The sequence below is a fragment of the Aspergillus fischeri genome, genomic scaffold (genome assembly GCF_000149645.3).
Source record: "Aspergillus fischeri NRRL 181 1099437636266 genomic scaffold, whole genome shotgun sequence".
Lineage (NCBI taxonomy): Eukaryota > Fungi > Ascomycota > Eurotiomycetes > Eurotiales > Aspergillaceae > Aspergillus > Aspergillus fischeri.
The window spans coordinates 3,075,123-3,098,307 of record NW_001509760.1 but is presented as its reverse complement, the minus strand read 5'-3'; the positions used below and the strand labels follow the sequence as shown (position 1 = coordinate 3,098,307).

General features: G+C 50.8%; 7 protein-coding genes across 7 annotated transcripts, besides 2 other annotated features; 4 read left to right on the top strand and 3 right to left on the bottom strand.

Annotated features, from left to right (window-relative positions):
* Positions 1-706: 706 nt before the first annotated feature.
* NFIA_057620 (uncharacterized protein) lies at positions 707-1,927 on the top strand (the record flags this gene model as incomplete). The annotated part of the gene is made up of 4 exons (XM_001258308.1): positions 707-892; positions 949-1,235; positions 1,340-1,556; positions 1,670-1,927. The coding sequence occupies 4 exons, from the start codon at positions 707-709 to the stop codon at positions 1,925-1,927; spliced, it is 948 nt and encodes a 315-aa protein (XP_001258309.1).
* Positions 1,928-2,353: 426 nt separating this feature from the next.
* Positions 2,354-4,504, bottom strand: NFIA_057610 (transcription factor domain-containing protein; the record flags this gene model as incomplete). Its single annotated transcript, XM_001258307.1, has 6 exons — positions 2,354-2,813; positions 2,886-3,146; positions 3,215-3,585; positions 3,645-3,796; positions 3,877-4,142; positions 4,212-4,504. 6 exons carry the CDS (start codon positions 4,502-4,504, stop codon positions 2,354-2,356), a joined length of 1,803 nt encoding a protein of 600 aa, XP_001258308.1.
* Positions 4,505-4,965: 461 nt separating this feature from the next.
* On the top strand, positions 4,966-6,752 carry NFIA_057600 (putative MFS alpha-glucoside transporter; the record flags this gene model as incomplete). Its single annotated transcript, XM_001258306.1, has 4 exons — positions 4,966-5,168; positions 5,274-5,613; positions 5,672-5,828; positions 5,884-6,752. The coding sequence occupies 4 exons, from the start codon at positions 4,966-4,968 to the stop codon at positions 6,750-6,752; spliced, it is 1,569 nt and encodes a 522-aa protein (XP_001258307.1).
* Positions 5,180-5,232: a microsatellite.
* Positions 5,192-5,232: a microsatellite.
* An 852-nt stretch (positions 6,753-7,604) lies between the features above and the next one.
* NFIA_057590 (glycoside hydrolase family 3 protein) lies at positions 7,605-10,439 on the top strand (the record flags this gene model as incomplete). Its single annotated transcript, XM_001258305.1, has 4 exons — positions 7,605-7,698; positions 7,789-8,395; positions 8,476-9,790; positions 9,861-10,439. 4 exons carry the CDS (start codon positions 7,605-7,607, stop codon positions 10,437-10,439), a joined length of 2,595 nt encoding a protein of 864 aa, XP_001258306.1.
* A 3,932-nt stretch (positions 10,440-14,371) lies between these two features.
* On the top strand, positions 14,372-15,233 carry NFIA_057580 (uncharacterized protein; the record flags this gene model as incomplete). The annotated part of the gene is made up of 3 exons (XM_001258304.1): positions 14,372-14,471; positions 14,584-14,900; positions 14,970-15,233. The coding sequence occupies 3 exons, from the start codon at positions 14,372-14,374 to the stop codon at positions 15,231-15,233; spliced, it is 681 nt and encodes a 226-aa protein (XP_001258305.1).
* A 997-nt stretch (positions 15,234-16,230) lies between these two features.
* Positions 16,231-17,939, bottom strand: NFIA_057570 (cytochrome P450; the record flags this gene model as incomplete). Its single annotated transcript, XM_001258303.1, has 5 exons — positions 16,231-16,405; positions 16,458-16,624; positions 16,675-16,785; positions 16,832-17,679; positions 17,729-17,939. The coding sequence occupies 5 exons, from the start codon at positions 17,937-17,939 to the stop codon at positions 16,231-16,233; spliced, it is 1,512 nt and encodes a 503-aa protein (XP_001258304.1).
* A 3,731-nt stretch (positions 17,940-21,670) lies between these two features.
* NFIA_057560 (uncharacterized protein) lies at positions 21,671-22,281 on the bottom strand (the record flags this gene model as incomplete). The annotated part of the gene is made up of 2 exons (XM_001258302.1): positions 21,671-22,034; positions 22,091-22,281. The coding sequence occupies 2 exons, from the start codon at positions 22,279-22,281 to the stop codon at positions 21,671-21,673; spliced, it is 555 nt and encodes a 184-aa protein (XP_001258303.1).
* Between the last annotated feature and the right edge of the window lie 904 nt (positions 22,282-23,185).

The window sequence follows — 23,185 nt, the reverse complement described above, 5'->3', positions numbered from 1 at the left end:
CTTCCGGGGAGGTCTCTAGATCATTGTATGGACCTCTAATCATCGGTGCACACAGTCCCTGGCCAGCATATAACGCTCCCTCATGGCCGCCAAGAACAGTAGGCTGCTGTATGGCATGTGCTGCTGCACAGCCAGGTGCTTGGAGGCGATGAGTCCCGCCCCGCTGCTGTTTCAGATTTACGGAGTAATATCTAAACCCTGAATCTCAGACCACCTTGTGCTCCATTCGCTGGCCGGTAGCCCCGGTAAGCCGTGGCTTCCCAGGACCCCAAGTTCTGCCCCTGAGATGAAGTCTTCTCGCCAAGAAAAAGACTCCGCAATTCCGCGATGCAGATGAATTGGACGTCCGTGCAGATCGGTCATGCCATGCATTTCTTACCTCCGGAGAAGCCGATTATGTACCCACCCTGTTTACGGTTCTTCTCCACCTACCTCGTGGCCCTTAGTCTACATCTGGGGGCGAGCGAGCTCCTCCAGTTTTCTCGTCCAGGGTTTTGTGGCTTGCCTTGCTAATTAACTGATACCAGCCATGGTGCTTCGAACGCCCCCGGTATGTTCAAGGCCTGGGCTTTGTCACCCGGCGTTGAATCGCACTATGTAAGACAACGATAACACAAACGCCTAGTGGCCGTTTTCTCAAGTTGCTACCCTCAACACAAGCGCATCAGCAGCCAGGCTATTGTGTAGGTAGGAATCAGATCTTCTCATGGTGGAATCGCCGGACGGCCACATCTCACGGCCCACGGATCCCGACAGTCTTGTCCTCGAAGCCTGGGGTCAGGGACTGATGGTTGGATCGCTGGTCGTCATGGCCGCGGTCATTGTTGCAAACATGAAAAGACGCATCTTACTGCATAAGCTGATTCTGATCGAGGCGAGTCATTCACTTGGGGTACTTGATTTTTGCAGCACACCGTGACACCTAGGCTGACAAAGAAGGCATGACAGCTGCTCCTCGCCCTTCCACACGGCACATTCATCTTCAACAAACCCCCCGTCTACGGGTGGTATCTCTCAGTGAGCGCTGTCGGGCTCAACATCTCCTGGAGCCTGCACAATCTCATTGCTTGGATGAAAAGTAAGCCGTTTTATAGTCGCAATGTATCCGTGGCATACATCGCTAGTGTGGTCTTGGTACAACCATACTGGCTGCTAGAGATCTATGCCAATTTTGCATATTTCAACAATATCAACCGTATCTTTGAGGTGACGCGGCCAATGGAACCGTTCTTCCGGTTCGTATGATCCATCGAGTCTTGCAGTTCCTGCTCCAATTCCCGTCGTTTTGAGGATAGGAGGACAGAGAAGGAGGGAGCACTGTGCTAATAGCAATCAAAAGTGACCCGTGGTGGATATTCACAACCTGCTCCCTATTCTACACAATCAAACGCGGGTACAGCTTCGGCATCGTCGAGCTGGTCACCGTCAGCCCGCGATTCGGCATCATGCTGGCTGCCATGTGTGTCTCGATTCTGTTCATCATCGTCGACACATGCAGTGTCATCGGTGTAATTCGCAGCGCCGCACTGCCCATCGGTGTCCAACCTTTCTGGAAGGTATGTCTCTAAAATTTACCCTTAACTATCATATTTGATGATATACCTTTAGAACTCTCTTCGTTATAAACGCAAAGAAAGAAAAGAAAACTAACTCATCGCTCGCGCCCTAGCTCTCCTTCATCTTCAAATGCCTCTGCAACACCGTCATCCTCGACGACTTCAGGACAGCCCTCGACCGCATCCACACATACCACGAGCAGCGGAGACGCGCGTCTGCGTACCCTGCTCTTCGCGATATAAGACCACCGGCGAATGCTCATCAGCCGCCCCACAATGCGAGTTCCGCGTGTGCGCCGACATTTGAAGAGGCCGAGGAGGTCGAGGACATTGTTATTGAGGTTCCGCGTAGGGCGGGAGATGTTGTTTAATGGATATTTTTTCCTTTTTTGGAGAGGAGTTCTCGTGCTGGACCGAAAAAGTGGCCAGGCGCGCGTATGGTTTACAATGAGGAGTCAACCGGACGAGAGACACATGTTTCTTTTGCGGACATAGGAGTAATATGATCGGAATGTTTCTAGGTAATATTCAATCAATGATTAGCAAGTGTTTTACTGCAGGGATCTAGCGTGACATGTGCACCGGCATGCTTGTCAGAAGAGATTACATATGTCCAACCAGATACGGAGATAGAACAAAAAGAGTCTGCGAGTGAGAGACGAGTTATCCTAGACAACATGATAAAAGTCCGAGCGCCAGATCCCAGTAACCTAAGGTCGAGGACCCGGAACAGTAAATTCCTTCCACAGCCGCGCACATCCCCTACGATCAAACCCAACTCGCAGAGATACTATTACTTACTCCCCCCACCCCTCGACCACCTCCTCAAGAACTCTCAACCTCTCCCTCGCATCCCGGGCCTCATCCCTCCAATACGCCAACATCTCCACAGCGCCCCTAACCGCCGCCTTCCAACCCACAGGCAGCATCGCGCGCACACCCCCCTCCGCCCGACTCGCCGCAACAAGCAGGAGCGCACTACGCGTACACGAGCGCAGCATGAGCCAGACGCCGTGGTGACGGTGGCGGAACCCCTTGCGGTTCTTGTGGATGCGCTCGGCGGCCATGGCGAGGCCGCGGACGACGAATTCGTCTGTGGCCGGGTTGCGCGGGGCTGCGTGTGCGATCGCTTCGAGCAGGTAGGGGAAGTAGATCCACTCGTAGCAGTCGAGGAGGTGGCCGCGTAATACGAATTTGAGCACGTCGTCGTCCATTTCCGGGGTTGAGAGGGTGAGGACGGGGGGTAGGGAAGTTGTCCTGTTTGTGTTTGGCAGTGGTAAGTAAAGAGGAGAGTTGGGATGATAGGGGGAGAGGGAAGGATTTACTTACCAGTCCGACGCCTGAATTTCAAAATCTAGCGAGATCTCGCACATATTATGCGCATCCGGAAACCGGCCGTGCGTTTGGCTCATGAAGAAGAGTTGGACGATCCGCATTGTGAGCCGGCGCACGGCGGTTTCGGCGAGGTAGAAATACCACACGCGGGACTCGTCGCGATTGAGTTGTTGCATGGGCAAGGTTGGGAAGAAGGTTGGATATGTGAACCCGAGCGGGTCGGGCTGGTTGAGGCCGAGCTCAAGGCGGAGCTCGCTGGACGGGTGGGTCAGTTAGTCAAAAAGAAATGGAGGGTAAATCCAAGGTGGAGGCAGGAAGCTCACAGTTCGGACTTGAGGCAGGCCCAATGGGTCGTCTCCAGGCAGCGAGTCTCGCTCTTGAGGCTAGCCCCAGCTGCATTTGGGTCGTTCCCCCCGGACGAGAAGAGCAGGGTCTCTGCTGTGGCGGCAGCCTGCACAAAACACCGCCAGGCGCGGAGTGGCTGAAATATGGCCATTAGGTACACGCCAGAATAGAAGAAACATTGCGCCTCCAGCACCCCGTGCGTCCGGAGCACAGCTCCTAGTCGCATCTGCGCGGCCTCGAAGTATCGCTGGCCGTGGTGAAAGGTCGGCGACTGTCGCGCAGTCATAGAGCTGACTTCGTGGTGCTCATGGAAGCTTTCGGAGATTGCGCCCAAGGCACATATGACCAGCTGGGAGTGCAGTTCGGGTTAGTGAGTGTGCTGGTTCGGATGGGAAAGTAGAGTCCTACCACGAGGCACGAGGGTGCGTCCCAGCCGATCCCGTGGATACATGCTTGGTACAGGTAATCGGTAACCAAGGGGACGTCCAGGATTGGGTTGGCAATATGAACCTCCTCGAGAAATGTGTGGAGCAACCGGGTGCAGCAAGGTCTAGGCGTTCCTGACGGGGGTCAATGTTGGCTAGGAAAGGTTCCTGCGACAGGGTTGTTGGCGAGGAGAGCAGGTCTGTGAGACTCGGACCTGCGTCGTATTTCCCTTCGAACACGCTCCAGGAGAGGATAGTCTCGATGGTCAGTCGACTCAGGTCTGAACTGTGCGTCTGGTACACGGGGCTGCTGTTAAGGGTACGCCAGTCGCTGTCTCCCGCAGCTGAGGCGCTCCTAATTGTGGCCAATGCATCGCTGTTTTCGAGGGCAGGCCTTGAATCCTCGTTTTGTTTCTGTTGCTGTAGGAGTGATTCAATCCGGTCCAAGCGCTGGATAATCAATACGCTGGCAGGGTCGAACCTAAACCAACCGTTAGCTTTGGAAGAAAAGAACCCACAGAGAACCTCAGATCGGGTAGCGTACACTGACATGTCAGTGGGGTCGTTGACCACGCACTGGGCGCCTATTTTTTCGCAAAAGGAGCACGCCGGTTTCTTGTTGTCGCATTTCGTCCGACGAGCCCGACAGACCTGGCATGCTCTCACGGCCCTGCGACGGGGGTATGCACCAGGTCCTCTGCTCGGCTGCTTGGTCGCCATGCCGGTGTCTGAAGTTAGCAGAGGCGGGAGCGGGAGCAGAATGCGCGAGTGGAGGGGGGAAGAGAACCGACACTCCGCGTCCGACACGAGGGGGCCCAGGCCGTCGGAAGTCGGGTAGGCCATGGTGCCAAGTGCAGAAGCGGGGTCTCGCGCTCCCTGGGGAAATACGGGGGAGGGAAAACCGGTGTCTTAAATCAATCAGAGCCCGGCGTGTGGGGTTAGCGGCGGATGACCCCATACAAAGCCGTAATCAATTTGGCTTTAACGTGGCGCTAGACCAGACACGCAAAGCAACCTCGCTTGCCGGACAAGGGCCCGGGCCTTGCTTGCCATTTGGTAACTTGCAGGGAACATTTTAGGGGGTTGGCGGCCACAAACTGTGCGCTAAGCTGTGGGACTTCGCGCGAGCTTCCGCTGTCGTTGCCATTGGAGTGCTCGTGGAACGGGAGACTGGGATAGATACCACCATTTCTCAGCCCATATCTTCGACTACTTTGCCCTCCGGCAGCATAAAACCCGCCGGTGTCTCTCATTTTTGGCTCCAGGTTCCACCCAACTCCTCCAGAGCCACCAGTTCATAAAGCATGGCGATCGAAAAGTCTGCCGATCATTCCAACATCGAGACCGTCCACGCCGACTCGGCCGATGTTGCAGTTGATCCCACGGCCAAATCGGCTCTTGTGAGCGACAATATCTACGAGCATGAACAGACTGTCCTGCAGGTTATTCTCGGCCACCCAGTCTTGATCTGGTGGTCGTTCTTCTTCAGCGTCAGTGCCATTGGATGGTAAGTCCAGGAAACAAGAAAGAAAAAAAAAAAAAAAAAAAAAAAAAAAAAAAACAAAATAAAATCGTCCTCCTGTGATTCCAGTCTAACGCCATGGCTTTCTAGGGGATTTGACGCGCAGGTCAATGGAGCAGTCCTCTCCATCCCCTCTTTCCGACGCGACTTTGGTGAGCACTATGACGGCGATTTTGTCGTCCCTGCCCCCTGGCTGAGCGCTTTCAACTCGATCTCCTCCGTCGGCCAGTTCTTTGGCGGGTTTCTTTGCAGCACTATTGCCGACCGAGTCGGTCGAAGGCTGGCTCTCGCCGTTGGCGTGGTGATCACCTGTGGAGGCATCTTTGGAGAGATGTTCTCTATGGCGCGAGCGGCGTTCCTCATCAGCAAACTGATCCTAGGCGTTGGTCTGGGCTTTTACCTTACCATCGGGCCCTTGTACTCTTCCGAAGCGAGTAATTTTTTTTCAGTAACACGACCCGAGAATCATGTCACTAACAAGGTAAAAGGTTTCGCCCGTTGTGCTGCGCGGTATCACGACTGCCGGTGTGAATCTCGGTATAGTCATTGGCCAGCTGCTCTCCAACGCGGCCATTAGGGGCTTTGGTGAGCGAGGCGATAGATGGGCATACCGGGGCCCATTTGCGATTCAATTCTTCTTCGTCGGTATGTTCAGCTGCGTTTCTAAGATAAGGAGACACTTAGCTGATCCCAACTCCAGCCATCCTAGCTGTCGGGCTTCCCTTCTCCATCGAATCCCCCTGGTACCTCGTTCGCCGCAACAAGATCGACGAGGCCCGAAACGCTCTACAGCGACTATACGGCGCCGACACGAATATCGAGACAAAGCTCGTGGCCATCCAGATGACCGTGGCCCAGGATCTCGCAGCCAAGGAGTCCAAGTGGTCCGACGCCGTCCGCGGCACGAACCTCCTGCGGACGCTGATCTCCTGCGGCGTCTTCGTGTGCCAGCACCTGGTCGGCATCATCTTTGTCCTCGGGTTCTCCTCGTACTTCTTCCAGCTAGCCGGCCTGCCGACGGAGCGCTCATTTGATCTCGGCGTCGGCGTGACCGCCTGCGGCGTCGTGGGCACCGTCATCTCCTGGACAATCGTCAACCGCCTGGGCCGCCGCATCATCTTCAACTCCGGCATGGCCATCCTCAGCACGATCAATTTGCTCATCGGGATCCTCGACGTCGTCCCCACCAACGGCGCGAGCTGGACACAGGCCGCGCTGACCGTCGTCTGGGCCTTCTTCTACCAGGTCAGCATCGGCGCCGTTGCCTTTGTGCTGCTCGGTGAAACCTCGTCCGCGTCACTACGAGCCAAGACAACCGCCGTGGCAACCGCAACGCAGTCCGTCTTCGGAATCGTCATGAACATTGTGATTCCGTACATGGTGAACCCGGACGAGGCGAATATGCAGGGCAAGGTCGGATTTGTCTTCGGCGGGCTCGGTGTGATCGCCACCGTGCTGTGCTACTTGTATATTCCAGACTTGAAGGATCGCACTTTCGAGGAGATTGATCTCATGTTTGAGAACCGAGTGCAGCCGCGCAAGATGGGCGCGTATGTGATCGAGCACTAGTGCTGTGATTGTATGATTTTGGCTGCCTGTGTCAATTTCGTTCTTGCAGCTCTGGCATCCGGCCGCCATCCCCAGTCTTTGTGTTCCAAGGCCCTCGGACCCCTATCTGCTGGTATTAGTGGTAAAATATCAGGAAGTAGTTGCCCGTTGTCAACTTAACCATTTGAGTCAAAGTGATCTTGTAAAGTCAACGTAGGTCGAGTACTGACAAGATTGAATTGTTCTTTGTGTCAAGATTCGTGTCCCCCCGTCTAGATACGATCTGAAATCACAGCTGTAGTCCATCGTTTGTTAGCTCCATGTACCCCAAGAAGTGCGATGCAGGGCTGTCCCAATCAATCTCGATACCACGCCACCAGTCACCCCGGCGGCCAAGCGCTTAGTGAGTAGAATATCTCGTACATCCCCCGGTAATTCACCCGGGAGCTACTATTCAACGACTTAGATGACACGAGGTGTACCAGCCAATCAGAGGAAAAGGCGAGCTTCCGCGGCCTCATCCTGCAACAACGCCATTTACTGACAAATGTTGAGGTTTCCGTCTAGACTATTGGCTGTGACTTGCATCTGGGATCTGGTATGATGACCGGGTCGGCTATTTCCAAAGTTCGAGTGCCTTTCATCGTGAGACTACCACCGTTGCAGTTCTCGCGGAGGCACCGCGTAGCAACTGAGAGGGCCCCGTCGTCTACCCCCAAGGCGAGAATATTTCCGATGCATTTCTGACCATGTCAGCTATATAAAGGTCAGATGGAGCACCGTTCCCAGTTCTTCCCATTCATTGCCTCAGACCTCTTGGTTATATCTCTACATTGAACAACCCATACGAACTCAACAAAGCAAAAGAGTAAAATGGGCTCCCTAGATACTGTTGATATGGGCCAGCGGGCCATTGACCAGATCATCTCCGAGCTGTCGTTGAATGAGAAGGTTTCCTTACTCTCAGGTATCTTCATCCACCCGCCCATTTAGCCTCTCACTACATCCCCCGTCACAGCCCAGACATAGCTGACGCATCTTCTTCCTTTTGGAAAAGGAGTCGACGCCTGGCATACATTCGCAATCCCCCGCCTAGGAATCCCCTCAATCCGCACAACTGACGGCCCCAACGGCGCCCGCGGCACACGCTACTTCAACGGCGTTCCCTCCGCCTGCCTCCCCTGCGGGACCGCACTCGGTGCAACCTTCGATAAGGACCTGATTTTCTCCCTGGGCCAGCTCCTCGCCGCGGAGTGCAAAGCCAAAGGCGCGCACGTGCTCCTCGGCCCGACAATCAATATCCAACGGGGTCCCCTGGGCGGGCGCGGGTTCGAGTCGTTCTCCGAGGACCCGGTCCTCTCGGGGCTCGCTGCGGCGAGTTATTGCTCCGGTGTCCAGGATGGCGGGGTTGTTCCGACGCTGAAGCATCTGGTTTGCAATGACCAGGAGCATGAGCGTGTTGCAGTCAGTGCGCTCGTGACGCCGCGTGCACTGCGTGAGATTTACCTGCTGCCCTTTCAGCTTGCGATTCGGGGAGCGAGGCCGGGGGCTGTGATGACTTCGTATAATAAGGTTAATGGGCTGCATGCGAGCGAGAGTCCTGGGTTGATACGAGATATTCTGCGCGGGGAGTGGGGGTATGAGGGGGCTGTTATCAGTGACTGGTTTGTTCGCCTGTTTTACTACAATTTGTTGACTCTCTCGGTCAATATGCTAATCGAGAAACCTCTCTCCGTCTTTACAGGTTCGGCACCTACAGCGTAGCGGATGCCGTCAACGCCGGCCTCGATCTCGAAATGCCGGGCCCAACGCGCTTCCGCGGGCCAGCGCTCATGCACGCTTTGACCTCGAACAAGGTGTCCGAGAAGACGCTCAACGAACGAGTACGCAAGGTCCTCGAGCTCGTGCAACTCGCCTCGCGATCCAGAGTCCCCGAATACGCGCCCGAGAGAAAGCTAAATAGACCCGAGGACCGCGCGCTGCTGCGCCGCGCCGCAGGCGAGTCCGTCGTGTTGCTGAAGAACGACAAAAATGACAATAATAACAGTCCAATACTCCCGCTCGATCGAGAGAAGAAGACGCTTGTTATCGGGCCGAACGCAGATATTGCGGCGTACTGCGGCGGCGGCTCGGCGTCGCTGCTAGCGTATTACACCGTTACTCCCCGGCAGGGTATCGCGGATAAGTGCGGTGCTGATCAAGTGGTCTTTTCGCAGGGCTGCTACGGGCACAAGGAGCTGCCGCTGCTCGGGGAGCATCTGAGAACGATCGAAACTGGGGAGCCCGGATATACGTTCCGGGTGTATACGGAGCCTCCTGCCGCGTCGGGGAGCTTCAAGGGCAACGGCAGCCGGAAGCCGGTTGACGAGTTGCACATGACGAATAGTTCCGCGTTCCTGATGGATTACAGCCACCCGCAGATTTCGGGGGATACGTACTATGCGACGCTGGAGGGGACGCTTGAGCCCCCCGAGAGCGGCGTGTATGAGTTTGGGCTGACCGTTGCCGGCACGGGGCTGCTGTATATCGACGGTGTGCTTGTTGTCGACAATAAGACGGTACAGCGCGCGGGCACGTCCTTTTTCGGGATCGGGACGGTGGAAGAACGCGGCGAGCGATACCTCGAGGCTGGCAAGAAACATCACGTCTTTGTAGAGTTCGGCACGGCGCCGACGTCGAACCTGCAGCACCACGGCGTAGTCTCGTTTGGGCCGGGAGGCCTTCGGCTCGGTGGGTGTCGGAAGCTTGATACAGACGCGGCGATCCAGCAGGCGGTGCAGTCAGCCGCGCAGACGGACCAGGTCGTTGTCTGTGTGGGGTTGAGCGGGGACTGGGAGAGCGAGGGCTTTGACCGGCCTCACATGGACCTTCCGCCGGGGACGGACGAGCTCGTCAACGCGGTGCTAGAGGTCCAGCCCAACGCAGTGATTGTCGTGCAGAGTGGCACGCCTGTGACGATGCCGTGGGCGGACAAGGCCAAGGCGCTGCTGCAGGCTTGGTACGGGGGCAACGAGGCGGGCAATGGAATCGCGGATGTTTTGTTCGGCGACGTGAATCCGGTACGTATCTGTGCATCTCCCACACTTACCTCCCTAGATTACTGACCGAATTCCCAATGTACCTCTATAGTCCGCCAAACTCCCCCTGACCTTTCCCCGAGAACTCTCGCAGAACCCATCCTATCTCAGCTACCGCTCCGAGCGCGGACGAGTCCTCTACAGCGAGGACATCTACGTGGGATATAGATACTACGACAAGGCCAGACAGCCCCCACTCTTCCGCTTCGGCCACGGGCTTTCGTACACAACCTTCCACCTGAGTGACCTCGCCGTTCGAGAAACAGCCCCGTACGCAGCCAACATCAAAGAGTCCTCGCTCCGCGTGAGCGTCACTGTCTCCAACACCGGCGCACGTCCGGGCGCAGAGGTCGTGCTGGTTTACGTGCGGCCTCCACCTGCGACTTGCAGCGTGGGACGGCCGGTGCGCGAACTCAAGGGGTACGAGAAGGTCATGCTGCAGCCGGGAGAAACCAGGGAGGTCTCGATCGCGATTCCGGTTGGGTACGCGACGAGTTTCTGGGACGAGGGGTGCGATGCGTGGCTGAGTGAGAAGGGACTATATTTCGTCGAGGCTGTGGGGACTGGGGAGTGCAACACGTTGGTTGCGCCATTGTCGGTGCAGGTCTCGAGGATGTGGAATGGGTTGTAATTTTTCCCGATCCAAGATCTGGTATTTCAGATCTTCTAGCAGAAAATCGGCCTTTGCCATCAGGTCGTGGTAGGATGTCATGACTCCTACTCGTTGATTTTCGTTTGTATGCATGTTCCGAAGGAGACCCAGTTATTCTGTCTGCCGGTTCCTGGACCGTAGACTGGTCAGCTAAATCAGAAACCTAGTCCTCTAATAAGGATCAGCTGTCTTTTAATAGTTCATTATATAATCATTTCTAATAAAGCTGGAGCATAAGTTGTTATAATACAATTATACACCTAACTTTACCTGCCATTACTATCAGTTATGGATTAATCCTGGCCTCTAAATAAAGTTAATACTCTCACAGAGAGATATATATAACTGTCTAAAGTACTGCATCTTCTACTCAGGTAACATATAACATATAAGACCACTTATCACTCACATCTTTGGTATGATACTGAAACTCTAGGCAGAAACCACTAAACACTTTCTATCTGTCTGCTCTACTTCATTTCCAAGTTCAAATAGAAGGGTGGCTCTTGCACATCTTTCTGAAGTTACAAATTCCAATCTATATTGTCGCAGAAATGTGCTGAGTTCTGGATACAGACATACGATAGAGCAATAAATGAGGTCTGATAGTTACGAGCCATGAGTCTCAGATAGAACTATTGGGGCCCTGAGGTAGGCATGGCTGCCCAACGAGCAGATCCATAGCCAACCCACCCAATGAGCACTGGGGTTGGATGAAAGTTGACGTGATCCAACCTATATACATATGTGGATAGTCATGCCCAATCGACATATGGATAACCCATCAGGCGCATGTAACCCGCAGAATTATCTAAGTATATGGAATCAGTGGCTTACCCAACGCATTTATAAACCTGATTATCTGTGAGTTTGTTTGAGGGACTAATAGTTATGAACTCCAGAGAATCTCAGAAATTTAGTTTTTAAGTGCTCTTAATGAGCATGCCATATATCAGTGATTGTAATGATGTCAATTGACCTAACAATATCAATGGTGTCGCTGACTTCCGAGTCCGTTTTGCCTCAGTCTTCTACTGCTGTATTACCGTAGCCTCAAGCTGCTACGTAATCGCGTTATAGCTCTGCGAAAGAATATGGTGCTCATAGGTTCACCTGCCAATACCATACATATTACGTTCTGATTGAGTTAAGAATTACGAGAGTTGTCTGTTGTCATTCAAGGCTCGGCCGAACAAATAGAGACGGGGAGTAACTTCTGATCTTATATCTGTGATTCCGCTTAAATACGAGCCTACTCTGCCATGGTCCAACTCCGGATAGGTTCCCGATTGAATGTATTTAGCTATGTAAAAGGGAATGTGGCAGGAACCGGTGTCTTCTTTCCAGGATTCGACAAAATAGGTAGTAGAAATGCAGGTACAGAACGGAGCAAAATGCCAAAAATTCATCTTTTCATACCGGCACAAACATGTCGATGTCGGAGTCGTTACGCAGCGTGAAAACACTAGAGTCTCATTTAAGTATATAAGGTTATGGTGATACAGATAGAACACATACTTCTCTTTAAGAACATCTTCACCCTTCTGCATCACAGATCATCACATATCAGAAGAGCCGCTGAGGATCAGGAGGACCGCCGATGAATTGGAGGGTAATAACCGTTGGTTGGACGCGTCTATCATCATCGCTATCGTATGCGGTGATCTGGACAACGGAGCCTTCAATATATGGAAGCCGAGTCGTTACAGGCGCTGCAACACAAGCGCCATTTGGGAAACAGAAATCGAGGGCGATTTCTTCAGGTACCGGGATTATATCATGAATTGGTTTGTTGAATACAGTGTCAACCATGGTATACCTGATCTTTCCTACCGAAAATGTGAAGCCATATCCGGTTATATCCCCTTTCCAAGCGAGTGTGACTTTTGGATCGCCTTTGGAGAGAGTGAGTCCACTTGCGCGTATAGTCGCTGTGTCTCGAGGAGTCTGAATTGTAACTGTGTGGGTCGTCATGTTATTGGATGTCATCGCCTCAAGGATTTTAAATGGCGTCTTGAATATGTTAAAGGTCAGATAGCAGCTGCTCATCAAATGAGGGTGCCATAAAGGGAGCCTGGCACAAATGAATTCCAATGCCTTCTTTTAAAGTAAGACGGAATCGACAGCTCGAATCTCTGTGTGTGAATCCGCCTGGGATCCCATTCCCCCTCATTTGGTTAGGGACCTCAGTCAAGGTGAATTTCAGGTGCTGATAGGTCGGCGTCCTGTTTGCTCAAAGCCCGCTGGAGAGCACGGATGCACCCCTCCAGGAAACTTATGCATGGGATGAGCATCATCAGATCGTCCTCGACCAACACTGTGCAGAGCACTTCTCGGGCCGTGGAGAATTGCTAAATACTACTTTCTGCGCAGTCTCTGGGATGAGTTGACGAATACAACACTCGCGGCGCTCCTGTGCGGCTACAGTAAAGGATAACCAGATGGACTCGACAGATGCATCGCATTCATCAATTCAGTGGGTTAGGGAGGGAAGCAAAGGTACTGTTTAACTGTGACAAGTCCTGGCACACTAATGGAAGAAGCTATGGGCCGCTCTTCTACGTGAGCGGACTGCAGAAGCGCTAAGGCAGGGTGAAAAGCTGATTCTGGGCAAGTATCAACAATTACCTGAGTGAGTGCCCATGGGCAAGACGTTGTGGGAATGGTGAGCAAAACTACCAGTCCGTCAGTGAGGGTATCTTAGAGGGCAATAGTGCGCACAGATGGAGCTGAAGCAAGGTCACTCGCAGAAAAGATATTTCCACCACGCATACTGAGTATCTGATGTTAATAATAGGCACACTGCCTCTTCTTTTGCAACCTTAGTATATAAATGCTCACGCATTACTTTGGCTAAACCACCAGGTGTCGCCGCTCAATTTCTCGACGTACATGTATGCGGCTTATTTCTTTTCTTTATGCTTAATAGTACCTTTTTTCCTTTCTAGTGCAAATAAGTGACTGAGATTATCCAATCCCGATACCGCAGAGGCAATTGCGGGATATATCCCCCAACAGAACCCCAGCTAGATGCGCGTATGCATCTTCGGGCATGTCCGTTACCAGTACTCAGCTAGCCTCCTTGACACCCCCTCATTCAGCTTTGCATGCAGACCAATTAGGTCCTGCATATCTATTACTTTCTTTTGAGTGTACAACCCCCCCACGGGCCCCACCCCTCTAAAAGCAGTAAGTTGTAAGGGGACTCGTGCAGGCAATAATTAGAGAAGAACGCTGGGTATATGGAACGGAACGTTTTTAAGAAATGTGGGTACTCCTACTCAGCCATAATGTACTGAAACTGATTGTATCAGAGCGTGTACATCCGCCCCAGGATCTTCTGCATCATCCTCTCCTACTGTCTGTGGATATAAATACTCTCAATATTACTAATCGTATTTGCAAAGCAAAAGTCAGGAATGGCCGACGCTGTGCACAACGTCTACGTCCATCAGTGCTATATTGCTGGCAGCACAAGGTCCAGTCAGGGCGCCTGGCACATGAGACCAAAATAGAAGCCGAACCAAGAAGATCCAGAACTACACCGCATCCCGTCCAACAGATTTTCACCTGCCTCGAGAGGTCCTTCAGAATCCCCGCGCTCGACAGCGCCCGATTTTCAAGGTCATGGTGATAGAGATGATAGTGGGACGATCACTGTTAACCAAGACTGTGGGAACACTACGAATCAGAACTGCGGAAACACAATGAACCAGAACTGTGGAAATACTACTACAACAAATAATAGCACCAGCCAAATCATTAATCTCAAAGAATCTATAGTAAGTATTCTCTTCTAGAGTTAACCTAGCATATTTTCTTACCGGGAGAACCTCGATAAATTGTAGGCCCCGGAAACCGCCCCCCAATACCACGCCTACATTAATACCTTCATCGCAAACAGCTTCCCAATGTTCTTCGGGCCCCATGATCCATTTGTCCAGACGCTTGTGGAAAAGGCCGTCGGGGAGGTGAAGCGTGCATCAACTGAGTTTGGCCTGCCTTGCGAACGTGCTCCCGGAATCGTGAAACTTGCACTCTATGATTTTGTTATTTTATGTGCTAAGTTTCCCATGTCTTATTCAGTCCTGTCTTCAGAACTAACACCGGTGTTTTATTCTAGATAATAGCCTTTCCATGCGCAAGCATAAGAAGGTGCTGAAAACTACCCTTCTGAACCTCGCCAGGCTCTCCACTCTTCTTGCACCAGTAGGAATATCAATCCGATTCCTCAACCATTTGTGGGGTTGCAACGGTGACTCCGACAATCTATTAACTGCCGAAGCAGTTGAAGGGCAGTTTTCGGAAGTCTGGTTCTACGGCTTCTCAAAGTTGGGCACGACCCTAAGCAAGAAAATCGTGCAGCCTATGATAATTAAAAAGGCTGAAGAGCGTACGCTTAAAAGGCCCGTGATTACAATGATCATTACGGATGGGGAGGTAAGACTGCCAGGCCAACTCGCAAATGAAGTCTGACACTGATCCGGATGACATCCTTGGTATTCATAGCCATCCGGTGAGAGACGCGAAACACTAAGGGACACCATCCAATCCTGCAAACAATCTATGGCTCTCCAGTCGTACGGTAAAGCTGCCGCGGTCTTCGTTGTCTCTCGAATTGGGAATAGTACGGATGCAGACAAGTTCATCGGGGAGCTCCAAAGCGACAAAACCATAGCGGATATGACCTATTGCTCTAGAGAGGCTCTGGATGAACAACAAGAGGTGTTTAAACAATGTGGGGATAACAATAGATACACAGGCCGGGTATGATCTATGTGAAACTGCATTCTTTCGAACACAAGGAGCTGACATATATCAATTCCAGCTGATCGAGCTTTTCTTGACTGCCTTGGAGCGATAGCCCTTCATAAACGTGAAGACACAACCAGAATCCCTGAGTCATATTCTAAGACACTAAGCTAAAAACAGCTCTGCATTATCTACCTCCTGATTCTTTCTATAGCCATCTAATAATTAGTAGAAGCTCCTCTGGTACTGAATCCACTACATTCTCAAGTGTATAATCTATTAGTCTACCCTAGGGGCTCCTCTTTATAAAGGTAAAAATCATATCCGCTTTCTATATTTTCGATATTTGATATCTGACTGGCAGTTACATAATTAGAGATGGATGGGCACTAAGAACCAATCGTACGTAAACAGTCTAAGAGAGTCCCCTGCATTCAGTCTTAATGCGATTGGACTATAAAAATGTAACCATGCTGATAAGAGACTTTCGGCTCCTCTAATCCAATCACGCTCACTGTTGAGCCAGGGTCATCGATGTTCGCCGAGTCGGAGGTCACGGGCTGTGTTAGATGGCGAATGGACGTGAAGACTTTGAGACATGTCAAGGGTGGACGGTGGCTTTGCTGCGAGCGAGTCATGATCAGCGAATGGCGACCAAACGCTACGCATGGATCCCTGTTCATAATCAAAGTGGGCATTTCGAACGACTCCAACCCGATACAAGTGATCTCCAGGTCCCGGTTCGTATAATGGAAAACCACCGCCTCGATACTTCCTATTATTGAACATATCCACAAAGTAAATATTGGGACATAAAACCATCCTCCTGCCACTTTTGGATGTGAATGGCCAGTGGAGTTGATACATTGACCCTGGTAATACCTCTGTCTGGATAAGGCCAATTGGCATAGCCTGGTATATGAATGCTATTATGAATGGACGAAGGGACAACATTCCTAACCTGAAAGGGAGGGGCAATAGAGCCTATGGTAACAAGCAGACCAAAAGAAATGTTACACTATTCCTGGAGCATATTCGTCACCTTCGTAAACACCCTAAGGTCACCATGTTTGGAAAGCCCCAGCACGTAATCACGCACGATCCGGATGTCCTCAAAGGTCGTCTCATGCAGCACCATGTCAAACCGACGGACCATGTAAGCAATGGTCATGAAGAGCTCAATATACGCGAGACTAAAATGTGAGCAGCGGCTCTCATCTTTGTACTAGCGCGGAGTTAACTCACTTCATGCCTAAACAGATTCTGCTTCCCCGGGTAAATGACACAATATACTTGGTCAAATGCTCTGGCTGGTCCGATGCTTTGATCCAGCGCTCTGGCCTGAAGGTCTGCGGGTCGGGGAAGATTGATGGATCTTGATGAACAAAATATGTGGACATACTTACGGGCGTCTGTCGTTGTCAGTAGTGCACAATACAGAGGAAAAGAAAGGACAACTCACGCCCGGAGGAATCACATAGTCTTTGTACTTCAGGGTCTCTGTCGGGGTAATCCTTGGGAGGCGAATGACAGCCCCGTAAGACAGGCGAAGGGCTTCATTAATTACTGCGTTCTGCATAGGTTAGATGTCATATTTCCACATGAGGACATGCAATTACCAGATACGGCAACTTTTCCAGCTCGGCCCACGTCGCCGTGCTGCTCAGCGTAGGCAGAACACTCGACTGCAACTCGTCCCGCAATTTCTTCCATATTCTCGGTTCATTTGCCATGTAGAATGTGGCAATGGTCAAGGTCCGTGCAGTGGTCTCTGTGCCCGCCGCGAGGATGATGAAAGCCTCGTCCTGAATACGGGCGAGACTCCGTTCTTCCGCCGGAATGGAGGGGTCTGTCAGTCTGTGGAAGATGGTTCTGGCGCTGTCGTTACGCTTGGACTTCGGCTGGGCCGCATGATCGAAGATGGATTTCTGGAATTCAAACAGGGCGGTTTTACTCGGTTGAACGAAGCACATTATCTGCGCTGGGATCGTACGAAAAATTGTCACCAGGAACGGGAAGAAACGAAACCAGTGCACGGCATTCGTGGTCTCGTTGACTGCTGCCCGGATATTACTGCGGAACTGCGGGTCCTCAAGGAAGCCCCAGCTTTTACCGTATGCATAGTGCGTGATCACATCCGCGGTGAGTCCTGCAAACGCAGCATCCACCCGTATGGCTGATCTGCTGTCGTATGCTTCTTGGAAGCGTTGCATTAGCTTTAGGACTCTCTCTTCGATGATTGGAGAGAGGGCCGTGACGGACTTCTTGGAGAAGAAGTCGCTGAGGATGCTTCGCCGGAACCGATGATGGTCATGACTGACTGTGGAGAAGGTAGACAAGGGAGCGCCGGAGATATGAACCCATCCGGGGTCTTTATCGCGTTGGTGGGTTCCACCGGCGTAAACCGTATCGTAGAACGAGGGGTCTTTGATGTGTAGTTCACGGGGATTGATGCGAACGACTGGGCCTGACTGATGTGAGAGACGAGGTGGCTGATGATACAAAATCAACTTTACCGTATCTCTCATGCATCCTTTCAATTTGGAAGAGGAACTGGCCTCCCTTGATCACATCGTAGTAGAACTCGTAGAGGAACGTGGCTGCGGTCAATTTCGGACCCGGGTATCTGCTTAATGGGTGGAAGAAGAGACGATAGATCGACTGTACAAGAAAGCACAAGAAAATGTAGGCCAGTGCCGGTAGCAGCCATGAGGATGATAGCATCATTTTGAAGATTCGCACCGATCAAAAGTTGTGGAAGGAGAAGCGCGACGGGGCATAGACCAATATATATCCGACGTCCATTCGTGTCCTGCAGGACGATCCTTGTCAAACACAACGGTCTGCATAAAGGAGGGGTTGGACACATCGATTTGAAACCCTCGTCTGCAGGATCAGATGACGTATATCCCAGCCCAAATTGTACTTTTGGCATTGGATTTGATCGCCGATAATCCAGCAATCTTCTGAAGGAAGTGCGGTCAGCCCAATAATAGAGAGTAGTAATTGAACCTTGAGCTCCCCTGAATATCCTTCAATGGACGAGAGATTGAAGAGCATCGTGGCACTATGTGTTTGAAGGACCATCGTCATGACCGGGAGGATTCGACATTGCATGTCAACGAAAAGCCTAAAGGGCCGCTGATAATTCCATACTCTTTGCAAATGTCCCAGGGGTAGGTGGCGGACAAGCGGACAAGCTATTGTGAGTAGTAATTCTGAGAACCCCAGGAGAGAGTGCTTCTTCAATTCATGACAAGTCGCAAATAATACTCATCGCTGTAGTGTCCATTTCAGCCGTATCAGGGGTGATGATAGGTCTAGAAATGACAGGAGCCTGGTGTATTGTGCTAGTAGTCCTTTCAGACTGAACAGGCTGTTAAAAATATCTTCTTTATCTTATTCACTCTTGGTGCATTCTTGACACAGATGAGAAAGAATGCAGAAGGCTTCCTGTCTGGACCCAGAGCTGATCAACCAGTACCTGACATATCTGCCGCCCTATCCCACGGCAAACTAGCAAACATGCCTGTCCTGGACTACCTAGGATGGATAGTATTTCAAAACAGCAAACACCTCGTTTTGATCCTGCCTCTCAAAAGTAATCGAAGCCCTTGTAGCATGCGTCGCAGGGCTGTAACACCCTTCAGGCGCCGCGTGCGAATACTTGCCCCCACTATAGAATTCCGGATGCAGCTTCAGTGCTGTATCCTGCTCCCCCAGGTCCCACAGCAAACCACACCATGGTTTGTAATTGTGGATGCCCACAACGACGGTGAATATTTCTCCAGAGGAGGATTTGAAGCGAAGCATTCCAGAGGTACCGCTGCCTCCCATAAACAGCACATGCTGGCCATCATTCTCAGTCCAGGTGCATCCATTGGCATAGTACCAGCAGGTTTTTTCAACAACTGTGAGGGCATCGGAGGTGCTATTCTCAATACGGAGACGGATAGTGTAGGACATTGTAGCGCTGCAAGGGTCAGCATATTCTTAAAGAGCTTGTGGTGGCAATCGTGGCATACATACAGGATGCTGGTGTGACTATTATGCCAGGACCTGGGATAGTGTAGGAGTGCTGCTGGCTGCAGAGTATATGCTCTAATAGAGAAATAGTGTCTTATCAAGTCAGGCGGAGGAGACAAGCTCTAATACTCGTGGGATATGGATGCTTTATATAACGAACGGAACCGTGATACGAAGGCTAATGGAGATACCTTCTCTCGGCTATTATTGACGTATAATTCTGTTTGCTACTCAGATCGCCACCGCCAATCCCATCGATGTTAGTGCTTCAGCGGTTTGGGCGCTGTGCTCTAGTGCTTACACCTACGTTAATCTCACGATGAACCATAGAGAAGTGGGTTCGGATATGACTGAGCCATGTGCCAATCTCACCTGCAGGAAATAGATCACTCGGAGCTGAAAGGAAATAATGGCGTCGACGCATATACGGGAATGGGAGAACCCCGAGGCCGCGGGGGTGGCGTAAATGGTTAGTGTATACCCGATAGTACGAAGCGACAGGACATGAGCTCTCCAAAGATGCTACGATCAGATTCAGCTCCAGAAGAGCGACGGAACTTGATGTCAGCATTATCATATAAACCCAAGAGGGAATGGCCGGGTCCGATAGTACGAGCCCTTGCCGTGGCGTTCCCCAGAAGGGAATCCTGCAGCACGGCGCTTAAAACTCTGGTAGTGGCTGAGGATTCCTGAGCTGAAGATATTAAAGTGGCGTCCTGACGATAAAGTTATTATGCTTGTAATATGCGGTTGATAAATTCCTCTCCAAAGGCTGGCGGGTGCTAGGGCCACTGGAGATACCGTACCTAGCTGAACTGATAAACAGCTACTCATTAGTTTAACGGGTCACCGGTAGGGACTGAGCGTGCGCGGACTGAAGCTGCATAACGACGATCAATGGTCTAGGCTCGGTGCAGCTCTCCATATGCACTGTAACCCTCCCAGGAGGGCTGCCCCGGAACCTTGGCGGGGTTTGTCTATAGTGTCACCCCGCTCTTTCAACTGTCTCAAGGAGAGTATTTAAGCCGGTTCTACGACCTCAACCAATCGGTGCTTGGCGTGTAGGACGTCAGCTGAGATGTATTTCACGATCAGCATCGTCAATTATTCTTCAGAGATTTCCCGTCTCCGCTAGCCACTGGAGCATGCCACTGCTCAACAAGCGCAATCATAGGAAGGGAAAACTATGATCCGTGTCGGCGATTTAGTCCTACCGGGATGACCGATGCCAAAGCGTATCTGAGGGGATGTACTCGTCTGACTGGGTCTTCTCTATCCTTCTGGTCGAAGGCGATAGGGTGTTTGTGTACTAGGAGTCTAGGATATAGTACCCATAGCCCTATCTGGTCATTGTTCCTAGAGCTGCCAGATCATGTAAGCCACCTGGCAGCTCTGTTTTGCATATATATCGCTTTTATCACCGCCATTAATCAGTTAACTCCAAAGGCCCCTTTATGTGACATCCTTAGCCTCTACGGAAATCAAAGCCCGGGTTGAAAGCTTCCGTGATGTCCCTAACTGTGGTCTCATTGTAGGTTTGTCTAGAATGCTTGTTAGAGATTGACACATACATCCTTTTAGTGTGACGGATCTCTGAGTGGAGCGTGTTTTTGGAATGATGACAAGGCAATGGAATAGCGAAGCTACTCCATCCGATCATTCAGCCACGGGTCCTGGAGTAGATCCTTCGCTGTCTTTCTATCTTCAGGGCGCCACTGAAGCGTCCCTCTCATGAAAGCTATAAACATCTCCTTATATCTTCCCTCAAGATACTCTTCCGACATTTCCAAACTGACCCCTGTCGGAATCTCTATGCCTTGTTTCCACTTCCCTGCAACGTTGTCTTGTAAACCTTTGACAGTGCCTTGAGCGCGAAAAGGACACTCACCCTCGTTCGTAAAGGATTCATGGCTCCGTTTTCCACGCTGCAGCAAATCTAAAGGAGGTAGGAGGTGGCCCTAGAATACTCACAACTTCTGCAAGGTGCGGCCGAGTTGAATACCCTTTGCCATCAGAGTCATTTCCATAGAAAAGATGCCTCCCCTCAAACAATCCCACACCTATTATTCCCGACTGGTTAGTAAAAGATATCGAGATTGAACAGGCAGGACATACCATAACACCAACATTCCATATATCGACCGGATAACTCCAATCGATTTTCAGCATCACTTCCGGCGATCTATAAACATTTGGCTGCGCATCATGATTCCTCCTCTGATCCCCACGTATGGCAGAGCCAAAATCACTCAACACTGCTCGGCCAAACACCTTTGGCAGGTCGAAACGTCTTGAAGCATATACAGACATACCATTGACAATTTTGCGAGGTGAAGGGTTCTTCAACTCAGCTTGGGTAAAACTGTCCAGGATTGAATTGTCCTGTATATCTTGGAGAATATTATCACTTTTGATGTCTAAAAGGTTGCGGATCAGGAACGGTTTTCGACAAAGCCATACCGATACATCTTACCGGTGTGGACGAGCTTGCATTCAGTGTGCAGATAGTCAAGTGCAAGAAATATTTGCATAAGACCAGCTTTGAGTAGGTCTTCACTAAATCGATGATTTGGATTACGGTATAGCAGATCCCTGAAGCTTTCCCACATCGGTTTCTGGACAAGACACGGGTGGTCACCACCGGGACGGGGAATTGTGAAGATATCCAGTGCCTGCCTGATATGAGCACGGCCAGGGTGCCGTGGACTCCCCTGATTTAGTTGCTTATAGATCTGAAACTCTTCCTGATTACCTTCGTCGCGCGTATAGATTTTGAGTGTCACATATTGATGACCTCTGTTCCCGTCAGTGAATCATTGTTTAGATAAAAGAAGTGGATCTAACCGACTTACTCAACGTCACGAGCAAGCCATACTGTAGAAGTCGTCCCAAAACCAAGTTTACCAATAATTTGGTATTTGGTACTGAGCACGTCGCCAATATCAGCAGGGTAATATTGTCCTTGTTTGAAATGCTCAAACCGTTCCTCGTCAAGCACCTCCGACGGGCGGATAGTTTCGAAGCCGCTGGTGGGAAACCACATGGGAAGGGGAAGGGGCCCTTCGAAGCGCCTTTGTGGCCCATTTCATGAGTGTAGCCATGACGAGCGCGCAGAAAGAGAAAAGGTTGGGCTTTTTTTGAGGTGAGGCAGAAGAGTGAAGGATGAAGGTAACTAACTAGATAATGTAATCCATAACCAAGCAGCCATTCCAATCGAGCGGCCACCCCCTTCAGATTTGACCGCGTCTCATTATTTTGAATTAATTAGCACGTCAACATGCCTCCAAACTCGCATAAGAAATCAAGAGAAGTAGCTGAGCAGGAGGGAAGAATTCTCCTTGCAATATCTGCTCTTAAGAATGAATCAAATCTGCAATATTTCTGAAGCTGCACATGTTCATAATGGGCCCCGCGCAACTCTTCAACGACGCCTATATGGCCATATCTTTTGACCTAAGGCACGCGTAAACGGGCATAGAGCCACCGCGGCTGAATGAAATTTGATGTATTATGTACTATAATCGCTGCTGTTGCGAATTAAGGCTCTATTAAGCAGATAATAGAACTTTGCATACAGAATACATTCTGTATAGAAGTAGTTAATTTCTTGTTAGTTTATTATTAATCTTATATCTAAACCCTTAAATCTTTTTTCAGATAAGAATAAGCAAAATTGATCTTCCTCTGAATTACAACAGCTAACTACACCAGTAATGACGCGCCTATCTAGACTCCTTATATAACATGACGCCAGCTCCTTGAATGCTAAGTATCTAAAATATGGATCTAGTGGATGTGAAGGACTCATACAGAAATAGAGGCGCCTATTCTTAGAATAGTAGCGATCATACAGTTTTCACAAATGGACTGCTGGACGTCTTAGATCCTTTAGAGAGGGAGTTACAGTTTTAAATACAGCATCCTTTCTGAGTGAGATAATGCAATAA